Here is a 15,295-nt window from a genome sequence, read left to right as displayed (position 1 = left end):
TTAAAAATATAATAAATCAAATACATTTAAAAATATAAAAATAAATATTAAAACAATAAACAAACAAAAAATGAGACTAAAATAATTCTTAAAACAATACACAAATTGAAAATATAATAAAAAGTGGTTATATTAAAATTGAAAATAAAAAATTAAATATGATTAAAAAAATTATTTAGTATATAATTGGGGCTGGCCGGGCCCGGGCCAAAAAAGTTTTACCCGAGGCCCAGCCCATTTTCTAAACAGGCCTCATTTTTTTGCCCAAACCCATATTTCGGGCCTATATTTTTACCCGAACCCTCCCATTTTTCGGGCGAGCCTTTGGGCCTGGCCGGATAGCCCAACCCATGATCACCTCTATTGAATATATGTTATGGAAGTGAAATCGGTTGCTCTTATATTTATAGGTTGGTGTCAAATTGGTACCATTTAAAAACAGTATGTCACGTCGTGATGTCGAGCAATAGTTGCTACGACGAGACCAAGTTAGCATGTGGCTTCGCGACGAGGAACCCCCAAATTTGTAACATCAACTTCAAACTTTGAAAATATTACAAATTGGCCCTAATTCGATCTTGGGTTAGCAATAGAGCTTTTGTAAGCTCGTATAAGACCAGGAAATGAATGCATATCGTTTTATACAACTATTTTGCTTATATTTAGTTGTTTAATAGTTTAAATCAAGTGTAAGATGATTGTAGTTGCTTCGACAACGAATGTGGCACATTGTAGCTCAGACCCGACAATCGAGTCGCGTATGGGATGTTACAAGGGTACAATATCGAGACTTATGTGTCAAGTCTCGATACCTAGCAACCAAGTCTTGAAACTTTGGGTTGAAGTACCGAGACTTGTAGAACAATAAGCACAACCATTTGGGAGTAGTATAGTTTTGAGACTTGCTACTTTATGTATCGAGACTTGACCTTGCATACTGCATTAGATGCACGAGATTAATCTTCCAACGATTGAAAATTCCCTCCAACGGCTCCAAACGTCTAAAAATCAATTGGAGGATATGAATACAAGTCAAGAACAATTGAAGAACATATCCAAACATTAAAGAAAAGAGAAAAGCTTAAGATTATTTATTTTCTCATTTTTCTCTTGTACATACTCTCCGAGTTCATATTGTAAAATATTCCATCACCCTTATTTCATTTCTTTAGTGAGCCAAACTTCGTAAACAAATACCTTCTTAGTAATCTTATTTTTTACTTCATCTTTATAACCAATTATAAATCCGAAGAGTTTTAGTATAGCCACAAAACTAAGAAAGATTCTAGTTTAGCCATAAGAAAAAAGATGGTAGGAAAATAATTTTATTATTAAATAAAGATAAGTCTAAACAACATAAAGAAAAAACATACAGACGAATGTAGGGCAAAGTAGGAAATCCTTGGTTGTGATATAACAAAGTAGCGAATATAGGCAATTAGGATCAAACTATTATAAAATCGATTGTGTAAAGTTTTTTTTTCCTTTCTCTTTTATTTTAAAAAAGTTTGATTTCTTTTAGCATTGACAATAATCGGACGAAAATATCAATTTATGTAATAAAATAAAATATATTTATTTTTTATAATTTAAATTTGTACGAAATTACTTGAGATCGAGCTCAAACATTACCAAAAATAAAATACAATTATGATTGTTGAATAATTAAACTTATTGTAATACTTATAAGGTAATTAGAATATAATATGTTTTGGAACGATTTTCTGCATGACTTCAAGGGAAACCTCCTAACCCACCACCTCCGCCGGCTCCTCCACCAAACCCACCACCGGCACCAGCTCCACCACCACCAACGAACCCACCACCAGCTCCAAACCCAAATCCAGCACCCCCACCTATTCCACCTCCAAATCCTCCACCTAATCCACCACCACTTCCAGCACCAGCACCCCCACCAAATCCAGCTCCACCTCCTAAACCACCACCGAATCTCGGACGACGATGAAACAGTGTTTTCTCATCTTCAAACCCACCCGTAGGCATCCTGGCACTACTACTAGTACTACTGCAAATCACAAATGCACCAACAAACAAAACAACAAGAAGCTTATAACACACCATTTTTTGAATGCTTATATAATCTATATATAACACTTAAAAAGATGAATAGGATGAAGAAGTGAGCACCCGAAGGAAGGTTTATATAGCAAAAAAATATATGAAGCCATGCATGATGCATGAAAGAAGGTTGGGACAGCACAGGTGAGGTCTTAAAAGCATCCACTCAACTCTCTCATCACTTGCTTTTATGATTCAGAATCCAAATTGCATGGACTTTCATTTGCATGTTTTCTTTTCGGCAATTTGCAATGATTTTTTGCTGTCACAACTCACGTATCTTTAGGGTTCATAAAAGTTTTCCCATGCATTTCTTTGACTTTTTTAACGTATACCATCAATGTTCAACGCTACCACGTCTGCTTGTTGTGAGGTTTTGATTGGAAGCTTTGCCGTAAGCTCAAAAAAAATTAGTAAAAGTTTCTACCAAATCAACCCCTTGTAAGTTATTTTATGCGTGGGAATGAATAAAGATGATGTCGTATAAATAAATTTATTGGTATATATTACAAATTTGAAAAATATTAAATTGTTTAGAAAAATCATAAAATTATAAATTTATTTTTGGCATTATGACTTTTATAATTTTTAATTAATCATTTTTAAATCTTTTAGAATTTTTACAAAATTGGGTTTTGAATAGTACTTTGAGCATTTGGTTAGAAAATTGTATTTTCGTTAAAAATTTGAGTCAATAGTTTATGATTTTGGTGGTTGTTAGAAGATATTGTTATTTAGAGAGATATATTGTTATGAGGTGAGGGCCGACAACAATTTGTTGGTGTATAGGTAGAAAATTATACCTATGTGCCCACGAGTTCATATACTTGGCATGGAATCTAAATCAATCTTCATCAGTTTTCTCCTGCAAGTCAATCTTGTGAAGTTTATTGAGGTTCTGAGATGAGGGCGGAGTATTTTCCACAAAGTTAAATGGGCAAATCATTCAATCAGATCCATGTATCTAAACTGTTGTATAAACAATCAACGACACTCTGACATGCCAAATATTATGATTCATCAAAAATTCAGTCGGGATGCATTCTTCAATTCTCAGATTAGAGTATGACATCCATCCAAACTGCAATACAAAATTATAAATTTCATTACGTACCTAATAATAAAATTCAAATCCTTATGTAATTATTATGTAACTGAAAAATTCTTAAACTAACATTGGGTTCTGGTCGTTGATCTAACAATAATCAAATATCTTGAACTTGAAGTTCATTTGATATACTCACATGGCTCGCGTCATTGTTACACCTATTCAAATAATATGTTATTCCAAAAAGATAATATGATAACTAGAATCTTACCTTATTATGAGTGGAAATTGGTGAGGGAAGTTTCCTCGGGGACTAAAAAATTGTAAGCGGTATCATTCCCATGATTAGACAAAGAGTATACATCCATCGATTTTAATTTTTGGTGCTTTAGTGGCTCGGTAGAATTCTCAGTAAAATATAGCCAAAACAATTTATCCCTAGCCGAGTCGCATAGCTTCTTTTAGGTCAATTAGTTGTATAAGCCACCTTAAATATACCTTATTTTGAGATTTATTTGGCATTAGAAAATCCCCGATCAACCTCAATATAAATACTCAAATGAATTGATGTCTTTCAACCTCACTAGAAGAGTTGTTGAGATGTGAGAAATTATCTTCTAACCATCCCATATTTGTCTAGCTACCACTAAACTTGCCTGGCACCTTTCTCAATAACTAGTGGCAAATTAGCTGCCAATCCTTAACACGCACTACTCCTATAAAAATTGCCCCATCAACGAGTAGGCCGAGTTGAAATGCCTCATCTTCAAGTGTAATCATACACTCATCGCACAGAAGATGGAATATATGTGTTTCGGGTCTTCATCTCTTCAACAAAGCACTAATAAGTGTGGGCTCCAATTTAGTCTCACCACGCATACGGAACACGTATAAGAATCTCACCTCATTCAAGTACCATTCTATAACACGTGATGCTTTCGTACTTAAATTGTGTATATATATATGTTTCAATAATTCGATCTTCGTCCTAATTATATAAACACAAAACTCAATCAAAATCCTAAACAAAATTCAACAACTTAATAATGATATTAACAAATATGAAAAATATAATAATATTTTCTTACCATCTGTAATTAGACATTGAATATGCGTATGTGATTAATGACGATAATATTTTTAAAATCTGTAATATTTATCAAATAAAATATAATAACTTTTTTATTTTTTAAATTTGCTTTGCGACGCAGTGCCATGTAAATAAGCTTTCGCGGAGCCTATTTCCCTAAATTTAGAAGAAGAAGAAAACGAAAATCCCTTATTTTCAATTTAAAAATGATATTTTTGTCTATTTTTGCCAAATGCTTAAGCAAATTCTCAGTGAAAAACACAATTTTGTAATTAAATACTCAAAGTCCTATTAGAAATTCAACTTTGTAAAAATTCCTAAAAATTTGTTAAAAAAATCATTAATTAAAAATTATTAAAATATTTTACATATAAAATAATAATAATATTTGAAATAATTATTTAATTTTATAACATTAGAATTTATCATACCTATAATGTAGGTGGAAAAAGTAAATATTTTTAACATATAAAAATTATATAAAAGAAAATATATATAAAAATTAGTTTATATTTTTAAAAATAAAATATTTTTAACATAATGATAGATATAAAAAGTATATATTTTAATTATATAATTACATTTTGTATTATTTTGTTTAAATAAATAACATGTTTATTAATTAAAAAAAGAAGAAAAAGTTTGAAACAACATGAAAAAAGTAAAAACATAACATGGTTAAAATCGAAATCAAACCAAAATAGTTAGTGGCGAATCCAGGGGGTTGGCAAGGGCCCCGACCCTCCCTAAAATGAAAATTTATCATTTAGGCCCTTTAAAATTTTAATTTTATAATGGTAAAATTACACTTTAGCCCCCTAAAAAATGATAACAATTTGATTTAATCTTTTAAAAATTATAAAGATATAGACTATTAAAATGGTAAAATTATATTTTTACTATCGTAAAAATAAACAATGTAATTTCGGTCCCCTAAAAATTTTTTTGATTTTGCCGTTGAACATCGCATGGGTGAGAACACCAACATCTAACTACCAAGCATAGGATTATAACATGTCAACGGAAACCACTTTTTATGTAAAGTGATTTCCGAAAACACGTTTCAATGGAAGTGTTTGTCTCCACATTAGTAAAATTTATTATATAATACATAATAAAATATCTCCTTAAATAACAATATTTTATAACTACTAAAACCATTAACTATTTACTTAAATTCCTAATGAAAAATAAAAATATCTCCTACTAAATACTCAAAGCCCTATTAAAAACCTAATTTTGAAAAAATTTTAAAAATGTGTTTCCGTTAGGAATTTGAGTAAATAGTTGATAGTTTTAGTAGCTATTATAGAATATTGTTATTTAGGAGATATTTTGTTCTGTATTATTTAGGTTTCCTTTGCTTTTTAAAAATATTTTTTTATTTTTAAAATAATTTTTATTTTTAAAATTGAAAAACACGTTTAATAAATAAAATTTATTCGAATAGAGTACCATATTTAATATTTAAAATTTATATAATTTTTTGTTTTTATATAGATTTACATTAAGGTGAATTTATTTAAAGTTGAGCACATTTGTTTTCATAATTTTCACTTTTTTAACAATTTTAGTGAAAAGAATAAAAAACTTTTATTATTTTTTAATTTTTATATTTTTTATTTTCTAACAAGATTTTTTAAATTTTTCCATTAAAAAAAACGAAAATGATCTCCAAAAACTACCTTCGAAAATTTTAAAGTGAATCAGAATATGAATATTTTTAATTAAATAAAGATAAATTAATTTAAATATTGTTTTCTTTCTCTCTCCCCCTCCCACGTTTCTTATTCTCCTTCTTCTCTCTCATAAGAGCCCATTACAGCCTACTTTCACAGCAGCTCCCATCTCCCATCTCCCATCCCCTCTCAAACTGTTCACCACAACAACAATCTTCAAGCTCTTGCAGGGGCCTTCCACAGTCCATAATCTCACTTTCAAAGGCAATGATTTCATTGGAGACTTACATGATGAGCATGGAATTAGTAGATTCATCTGTGGCCTGCTCATTTGCCTGGACCGGAAGGTGCAATGGGCTGGTCGGTTATTGGTGCTTACGAGAGGGGGAAGAAGATGAAACGTGGGAGAAGAGAGAGAAGGAAATGTATTTATTTTATTTTATTAGTAATAATAGAATCAAAGTTTAGGTTAAATAAGAAAATTGTCATAGTTTTGAGGTAAATTTTTTTTTTATTTAAGTCATATTTATACTATTTTTATTATTATTTAAATTTTAATTAATATTTTACCTTTGTGTTATATAATTTTTTAATTTAAAAAAAAGACTCACAAAGAGATTTATAATACTATCAAATATTATTTATATTATTTGATTACACTTTAAGCACAAATGACGTCATTCTAACTCTTAACTTATTAATTACGAAATACACCATTATTACTATGAGAATCCCGAACATGCTCGAGATAAAGAAAAATATTAATTTCTTCTTAAAAAAATTACTTCTTCGGATGGAAAGGCATCATCTCATTTCACAATAATTTACAATTACCTGCAAAACTACGCCGTTTTAAGTTTGACCGAACTCATTACAAAAGTTAGGCCGAAAAGAAAAGATATTTGTTTGATCAATACAATCAAGCCACCGTCAATTTACTTTCATCTATGGCTGGAGGTTTGTCAACATGTGGGAAATTCTTAGCTTTAGGTGACATCTTTGCAAATAAAGATGACTTGGTATCGAAAAAGCTAGCGAATGGACGAGAAGGATTCTCGTCTGAATTCTTCTTAGGTTCTTTTGTCGTCGTCGGTGTTTTTTTCTGCTGTTTATCCTTGTTACCAAAATTGAGTCCGAGCCTCAGAAATCGAAGTTTTAGCTCACCCCGGGTGGGGCTTTCATTTTCCTGTGTTGATGTCTCATCCGCCTGCTTTATTGCCTTTAAGACTTCTTCGGGAGACACTAACATTGTTTCCACAGTTTCGTATACCTATAAATAGAATTCACTTTCGAACATCATCAAATGTATACATTCGAAGAAGCAAAATATTCATCTGATTGATGAGCCAAAAGACAATTTATCAAGGGAAATAGCAATCTCCTTTAAGTGACGACGGAATAGAAAACATGACAAGGAGCCAAGCTCGGTTTTCTTGCATGCGAAGAAACCAAGGTTTCCTTTGTAAACAATGACATGAACTAAATGAAACAATCTAGCACGAGGCATGTGTGTACAATAGAAACCTACCTGGCAAAGATCGTCCACTTTATCGTTCCAGGTATTTCTCTGGCAAGTTGCAACAACATAGTCTTTGCACTCATGAAACAGCTTTGACAAGTTTTCGTTAGCAGAGATTTTGTCCTCTGCTAATACAAATCCCAAACTGAGCTGAACATTACGCAAATGAGAAATTAGCATTATAAAGAATGAGTGGTAAAAGTAATAATATGCAACCTAAAAATAAGAAAATAACAGCCAATTATTGATATTCACATTCTATGTTACTCAGACTCAAGCATGGATGTCAAATGTGGATATGCATCTGAACAAGTACATTTAGTTTTTTTTCTAAGTTTTTCCATGCATTTATAGAATACTTGGAGGGTCATATTCCTAAAAACAAGTTTATGTATGCATTGGACACAGGTATTTTTCAAAGCAACATAGTTTGTGTCAAACTATGTTGTTTCGTATCTTCATTCTTAAAATGCATGTGTTCAACACTCATGTTCGATGCGTATCCGGACATGGGTATAAAGATATGATCCTCCTAGAACCCACCAAATACATATGAGGACTTTAGAAAAATTAAATATACCTGTGTTGGACATAGTTGTCAAATCATGTTCTAGAAACAAAGTAGAAAAACAGAAAACTCCCTTTTCCCCCAGTTTGGATACATAAACCAAACGGCAGATTGGTAATAAGAGACATTAAATAGAGAAAGGATAATCTCAAATTAGATTAAAACACTCACAAGCGCAAGAAACAATTGTTGAAAAAGCTCAGAAATGGGAATGTTCTCGAAGAAATTCAGAATTCCATCCCTAAAGGAACCATAAAACAAGCTAATCTCGTAAGATCAATGCTCCCGTAATAGAAAATTTAAGATTCGTAGCATCAAAATTTATGAATCCAACTTACACCGCCAAATCCTCATCATAGAGAGGTGTTTGTTTAATAGCCGGTACAGGTTTGGATGTCTCCCATAGTTCACGCCACAAATTACCTAACAAATATGTATAATTCACATATTAGAGCCAACTATAGCATAAGTCCGAGAAATGACACTCTCTGCAGGCTAACAATTTTAACAACTAGAAGAGTATCTTCTACATGAGACACGCTTCTAATACGAATCACACAAGGACATAGTGCAAGTTCATACAAACATACTCCTCTACACAATCAATGAACTGATGTTCTCTCCTTAATAGCAAGACCTGACTGAGAAGAACTAAAAGTAAACTTTAGGAAACTGGGATGATGAAAACAAAAACCTCCTTTCTGCATTCTACTACTTAGTTGACCTCTTGCACCCGGAACCTTATCGCTTGGCTCAGCTTCAATCCAATCAGGAGGAGAGTGCCATCTAACAAAATCTTCTAAAACACAGCCAGGATTTGCAGCCTAACACGAGTGTTAAAGAGAAAAAACAGATTATGAATTGAAACTAGGAAGAGTTTTCTGTTGCATCCATATATATCTACAACAGTAGTAAAGATAGAGGATTTTTCTTTGTGCTAAAATATCACCTTGAAAGCCTGCATGTCAGAGAGTAGCCGAGAGCACCCAGCGCCAACACTGACCCACAATAGGCAAGGCAATGAGTAAAAAACAAGAAGAATAATGTAACTATACAAAGTATTATGGTAACAGACAAAAGACTTCGTAGATTCTGAATAATTTTCCTATGTTTCACTCAAATTCTTATGATGCATACAACAGAAAGATGGAAAAGATCCTGCAAGTTCTGCAAGTTAAGTTCATTGTTTTAAAGCATACAGGAGAATCTTGATATATGATAAAATTTATGAACAAATTTTATGCAGTAAACAAATCAAAAGAAAATCATATTAGTAAGTGTTAAATGGTGAGCTATAAGGTTAAGGAGCCGAAATACTGACCTCCCAGTACGAAGCACTAATTCCTCCGTTTCCCTGATAAGATCTTCTGTAAGCAAAGGTCCTTCCTGCAGACATATACATAAATACACTCAATCATGGGATTAGGCTTGGAAGGTAGGTAATCTATTGGCAGAATTTGCAACCAGACCTGGGTAATAGGTGAGTATATAGGTTCACCAGTTTCCAACATTGCCAAGTTTTCAATCAGTTGATTAGCTCCCTGCCGAAGAACAAGTTCTCCAGTCTTAAGTCGAGCATACAACGCAGAGCCAGCAGACACTGTGCCCTTAGAAACATCTGATTCTTTAACATTTGAACCAGCTTCCATCATTTCTGAATCAAATGATTCAGTGGCAATATAATGTTGTCTTTTTCTTGATAGACAACAGTTAATAACCTGTAATTGTTGATATAGAAGACATGAATTTAGATCTGGAATCTCATTCACAGGAATGCCTGGCAGATGTTTTTCTTCAGACCAAAATCTTCTCAGCTGCATGTGTAAAGGATTCCAAACACTTCTCATCAGATGAAGATTAACAACAATGTGAAGAAAAAAAAAACCTCTAAATGCATTAGCATGTGAATGTGAAGGACTTTAGTTTACTTGAAGATAACTTGTGGTATGAAAAATTGCAACTACTAAGATGCACCCAAGTGTCAGCATGTTGTTATGCTAGAAGTGGTTATTATAATATCATGCTACCTTGAACTTCATTAGATAAGTTTCTGATACTAGTTTTTATTTGGACAAAAAGATCCAAAGTGTAAACTCAGTGAAGTTTGCTTTTGACATTGACCATTTGTGTTATTTTGGATAGAAGTAACATATAATCCACTTACTTCGATAACAACTCTGCACCAAAAGAGTGCCATCTTGTGAAGGGATCTAAAGCTTCCAATGACTTCAGAAAGCTTAACAACAAAGCCATGTGGAGGAGCACCATGAATGTCTTTAATAAAAGGTATCTTTGGTGTACATGTGTTTGAATCAGATACAAGCTTCCGTTGGAGGAATTTTCCATCTGCAAATATCTTGCAGATATTACAATGAAAGTGGAAGACCATCACAAGAAAATTTGAAAGCTCAAAGAAGAAACATGTCTCCGAACAAAAGCACATGTCTTATCGGCGACATATATGAATCTACCTGCATCAAACAGTGAATTAATCAAAGCAAGGACTTTCTTGTCATCACCAAAGCCAGATGCAACTTTATCCTCTTTCTCACGAATAACTAACGACTTGACTGTAGAGAAGCTCAAGCCTGCCTTTTCCTTACTTGGTGAAGAATTTCCAAAAGATGCCAAAAGATCTTTCACCGTCTTAAAATTTTTTCCAGCCCTGGGACCAGAAGGAAAGTACAGAAATATAAGAACACCATGTACAAGCTGAAATATGATTAATCAACAGATTACACATTTGACCAGTAAGCATTGAACTCATTTCGCTCCAAAAGATTAAACCGAATCCATCATTACAACAAAGCAATTCACAAATCAGCCATGAGGCATCCTATAATTTTAAATACCAACAAGGGCAGATAAAGAAAAAACCAAATTCAAGTATTGGGAGCAAATTAATGACTAAAACTTACTCAATAGCTACAGCCAATTGTTTGAGTACAGATGTTGGAGGAATGCTATTCGTGTTGGTGGTATTTAAAACATCTACAGAAGGTATTGCTTCTAAAAGCTGTAGGGAAACAATTTCATCAATAAATCCATTTAATTTTAAATAATAACAGGAAAATAAACATTTTAATTTCCCTAACAGTAACCCTGAACTGTGGGGAAAGAAAAAAATATACAAAATCACAAATGTACCTTTGCTTCCGTGTCATTCTTCATGTTGAGCAAATATATGTTTTCATCATAGAATGGAACAGCCATTATAGAAATTTCAACTTTCTCGGTGTCTTCAACGCCTTTTCTCCCTATCCGTAAATTCCTAAACCTTTCCTGCCATTCTTGCTTTGTCCCTAAATTTGAGGGTCTCCACCTAGAATTCTTTACCTCGTCAAACCACACCAAATTTAAAACTAAAATAAGTAAATATGGATTGAAAAATACTTTTTTATTATTTCACGTGAATTTTCAGGGAAAAAATAAATAAATAATCCTTTTTTTTTAAAATTGCATAATAATGATTAAGTACTCAGCATAACTTTTAAGCATTTAAAGCTTGTTTGGTTGCAGAGAAAGTGCAGGAAACTAAAAAAAAAAAAATTATACAAATCAGAAAGCCTCTGGTTCCATTAGAAACGAACAAAGCTAAACTCTTCGAACTCGATTTACTTCATTTTTCTCAACAAAACTTCAAAGAAACGAATTTTACAATCTACTTCATTTTCTCAGCAGCCAAACAAAGAAGCGCATTGTGCCTTAATTCCGACGACCTTCTAAATTAAAAAAAAATCAAAAATCAATTAAAATTTACCTTAGACTCGCCGTCGTTCGTAAGAGATTCGTTTTTGAATTCCTTCGGCAATAACTTATCAGAATCTTCAACGAAATGGATAAGAAAAAACAAAGAAAAAAGAATCAAACTCCCGTTATAAACATTTACATCAATCACCTAAAAGCCGGACAATTTTTTTTAATCTAAAATTAGCAAAGCGCAAAAATAAAATTAGCGATGGATATTAAGAGGCAAAAATATAGAGGATCAAAAAATATTTTCTTTTATTTACCAAAATCGGATTTAAAATCAGTGAAAACTCGCTCGGCTTTGGCAGCTGCAGAGTTGAAAGCGGTTCTTGCTTTGGAGACAAATGAAGGAGCTGCCATGTGGTGCGCTGAGGGTGCGCACGTTAAGATTTGGAGCGTTAAGAGGGAAAATGAGAGGTGTAGCTAATATTGGAAGGACCAAAAGGACGGCATTTGCAGGGAAAGCGGGAGATCTGTTTGGATGGAAAAGAAAGTTAGAGTGGAAAATGGAAGGATTTTAAATTTTAAAAAATATACATTAAATAATAAATAATATATTTATGCAAATATATTTTAAATTTTGATTTATTTTTATAATTAAGGTAAGTTGATGATATTTTATGTAACATTGACGTAAACTTGGATAAGATTGTATAAAAAAATTAATTTTGACTTTATTAAAAATTTTGCATTAATTTATGGATAAGATTTGGAGTATTATTGAATTAGCTTAAATTTTAAAAATAAAATAAAATTAAAGTGGAGTTCATTCGTAAATTTATTCTGATTTAGGTCAAATATATTACGATTTTCAGTCCACTGTACTCAATGGCAAAATTAAAAAATTACTTTGGGAGGTTAGAGATTAATTATAAATTTTTAGAGGGATTAATGTGTAAATTATCAATATTAACTTGCAATTTATTTAATTTTTTGAAGGGGCTATAATGCAAATTTACCTTTTTTATTTTTGGGATTGTGCTTTCATATTAAGTTAATTCTATATCAATAAAAGTATCGCGGAATCCCTGTACTAGGAGTTAGATTGCATATTAACCTTTTTACTAAAAATAGGCAAATCAGTCATTATACATTAAATCAATGAGCAAATTGACCATTTCTGTTAAAAATTCCATTCGTTTTTACTGTTAAAAATTAATGTGACTGACAGAATAACTAGATAATTATACATGGCGTGCCACATATATCTCATTTTAGCATGTAAGGACCAAATTTTAATAGTAGAAATGGATTAATTTTTTAATAGAATGATCAAATTGCTCTTTGATCTAATGTACATGGACTAACTTGCTCATTTTTTTAGTAGATGAGGGAAAATGCAAACTAACTTCTAGTACAAGGGCTTCCATGTTACTTTTACCATTTTAGTTCTAGTTGATCTTACATGTATTATTTATGATTTGTATTATGCACTTGTTCTCTCTTAAATTTGTTATGAGTTTAAATCTTACTATGTTAGACCTATACGAATATATTTTGAAAGTTGTTCATACAAAGTACAACAAGGGTGGAGGACAAGGTGGTGCAATAGAGGCCAATTCACCTAAAGAGGTTGAGAACCGAAATAAAGATAAGAGAACAGGCTGATCAAGAAGACAATTGCTTAGAGTTACCCTAGGATGCTAAAAAATTGATCATTTCATCTTTCCTCAATGTATGTATAGGAGAAGTCCCCTTATCCATTAGTATGACGTGGTAGTAAGTCCCGCTAAATGCGTAAAGGATAATCACGGGCCTCTATCTATATGAGGTTGTTATGCTCAAATCTACTAATTGTTGTTTATGAAGTGCATTCACACTTAAAGACTGGTCATACATAAAAGTGGGCGGATGGCTTCCTTTAAGGAGAACAAGTGATGCTTCCTAGAGACATTTAGGACGGAAGGCCTACAGAAGCACTACTTTAAAGTGGATCAACACACAAATTAATGAAGATCATGTTAACTATTTCTTTAATAAACTATAAATAGGAGAATAATACGTTTTAGAACATTCGAATCTATGTCGTCCTCCTATATTAGTAATAATGCCCATGTCAATCGAGTTAAGACTCAATCGGCCTAAACCTTTATAATTTTAATATTAAAAAAAATTAAGAGTTTCATAATTTAGTTTTTAAAATTAAATTAAAAAAAATGAAAAAACAAGATCGGATCTATAAATAATTTTTATATGTAATTATGCATAAATAAGCTTAAAGGACAAAAGCACAAATTCATTGTCGTCAATTGCAGCAATCATTAGTTTCAAAAGCATATTATTAATTATTTGGTTAAAATATGTCATAGGTCCCTATACCTTTCAAAAATTTAGAATTTTAGTCTTATATTTTTATTTTTAAGAATTTAGTTCCTTTACTTTTCAGATTTCAAATTTCAGGTCTAATTATAAGCATTGTTAAAATTTTTTGTTACATTATAATAAACTTGAATTTAACAATGTTAACAATTGAACCGGATTTTGAAAGATTAAATTCTAAAAATAAAAATAAATAAACTAAATTCTAAAATTATGAAAAATATAAGGATTTATTATGAAATAATTTAACCTAATTATTTTAAACACCGTAACTTAGAAGCATTATCCCCACTGGATTTAAATCAAAAAGATTTTTAACTTTTTTTAATAATTATTAACCTTAAATATATCATAAGAATATTTTTTGGTCAACACGTTTTAGATGTCACGTAACAACTAACATGCTAAACACTTTTATATAATAAAAATAGTAAATGATAAATTCAGTCCTTAATATTTACATCTTTTATTAATTTAGTCCTTTCTTTTACTAAAATTTACTATTAGCCTTTCAAAAAGATTAAAATTTTTTCTTTAATGGTAACGCTAACTAAAACATTATTTTTTAATGATGTTGGCCCGATAGCATACTAATATGACATTATTTATCTTATATATCACGTCAATAAATAAGTAAAAATTATAAAAATATTTAAAAAATTAATATGAAGTACACATGGATTATCATACGGGTTACATGTTTAAAAATTTAACACTCTAGTCAGCATTTTCGTTAAAAAATAATTCGATTCTTTTTAAAAGGTTGAGGGTCAAATTTAATTCAAATAAAGAATAAGAGCTAAAATGAAAATAAATTTAAACATTAAGAGCTGAATTTTTATTATGCCTAAAAATTAATTAAGAATAATTATATTATTATTATTTAAAATTGCTTCTACTTAATAAGAGAAAATGTATTAAATATTATTTTTAAATATTACGTCAATATTTTCCTAAATTTTAATAATAATAATAATAAATATAAAAGATATTGAAATGAGACTTTGTTTGCCTAGGTAAAAGCAATTATAGAATGTGGACTTTGATTTAAAAGAACCCATCAAAAATTTGACCAAGTTTTAGACTTAAAATGTCATTCAAGAATTCAACTTGAATTCTTGAGTCTCTTTAAGAATGTTGAATGTGGTATACTTTTATTATCAGGTGAAGTTAGAAAATTTTTTCGAGTTAGATTATGATAATAAAAATATAATTTTATTGTTTTAATATCTTATATTTTTAT

The 15,295-nt window shown here is 31.0% G+C and overlaps 2 protein-coding genes across 5 annotated transcripts; both read right to left on the bottom strand.

Moving 5' to 3' along the window:
* Positions 1–1,551: 1,551 nt before the first annotated feature.
* On the bottom strand, positions 1,552–2,149 carry LOC108451065 (glycine-rich protein 5-like). The gene has a single exon (XM_017748799.2). The coding sequence runs from the start codon at positions 2,080–2,082 to the stop codon at positions 1,735–1,737; it is 348 nt and encodes a 115-aa protein (XP_017604288.2). The 5' UTR covers positions 2,083–2,149; the 3' UTR covers positions 1,552–1,734.
* A 4,363-nt stretch (positions 2,150–6,512) lies between these two features.
* Positions 6,513–12,243, bottom strand: LOC108450640 (uncharacterized). Of its 4 annotated transcripts, none has more exons than XM_053027443.1 (14): positions 11,997–12,243; positions 11,744–11,808; positions 11,131–11,319; positions 10,902–10,999; positions 10,455–10,648; positions 10,148–10,329; positions 9,453–9,797; positions 9,305–9,369; positions 8,933–8,981; positions 8,678–8,807; positions 8,322–8,406; positions 8,155–8,224; positions 7,425–7,565; positions 6,513–7,166 (listed from the first exon to the last, which is right to left on the bottom strand). In XM_053027443.1, the coding sequence occupies exons 1-14, from the start codon at positions 12,091–12,093 to the stop codon at positions 6,816–6,818; spliced, it is 2,061 nt and encodes a 686-aa protein (XP_052883403.1). In that variant the 5' UTR covers positions 12,094–12,243; the 3' UTR covers positions 6,513–6,815. The 4 variants fall into 4 exon arrangements, with proteins under 4 accessions (XP_052883403.1, XP_052883404.1, XP_052883406.1 ...); XM_053027444.1 differs by having other exon boundaries at positions 11,131–11,313; XM_053027446.1 differs by having other exon boundaries at positions 11,131–11,305; positions 11,997–12,083.
* Positions 12,244–15,295: the final 3,052 nt, after the last annotated feature.

The sequence above is a fragment of the Gossypium arboreum genome, chromosome 5, assembly GCF_025698485.1.
Source record: "Gossypium arboreum isolate Shixiya-1 chromosome 5, ASM2569848v2, whole genome shotgun sequence".
Lineage (NCBI taxonomy): Eukaryota > Viridiplantae > Streptophyta > Magnoliopsida > Malvales > Malvaceae > Gossypium > Gossypium arboreum.
Note: the sequence above shows the minus strand (reverse complement) of the source record. Positions and strands in the feature narration are given on the sequence as shown.

What these genes read in the sequence shown, in the direction of transcription:
- LOC108451065 (XM_017748799.2), bottom strand. Translation starts at nt 2,082, where the DNA reads ATGGTGTGTTATAAGCTTCTTGTTGTTTTGTTTGTTGGTGCATTTGTG.
- LOC108450640 (XM_053027443.1), bottom strand. Translation starts at nt 12,093, where the DNA reads ATGGCAGCTCCTTCATTTGTCTCCAAAGCAAGAACCGCTTTCAACTCT. An exon ending in TATACTCACCTATTACCCAG is followed by an intron (nt 9,370 to 9,452) that starts GTCTGGTTGCAA and finishes ATATGTCTGCAG; the next exon opens with GAAGGACCTTTGCTTACAGA. An exon ending in TATGATGAGGATTTGGCGGT is followed by an intron (nt 8,225 to 8,321) that starts GTAAGTTGGATT and finishes TGGTTCCTTTAG; the next exon opens with GGATGGAATTCTGAATTTCT.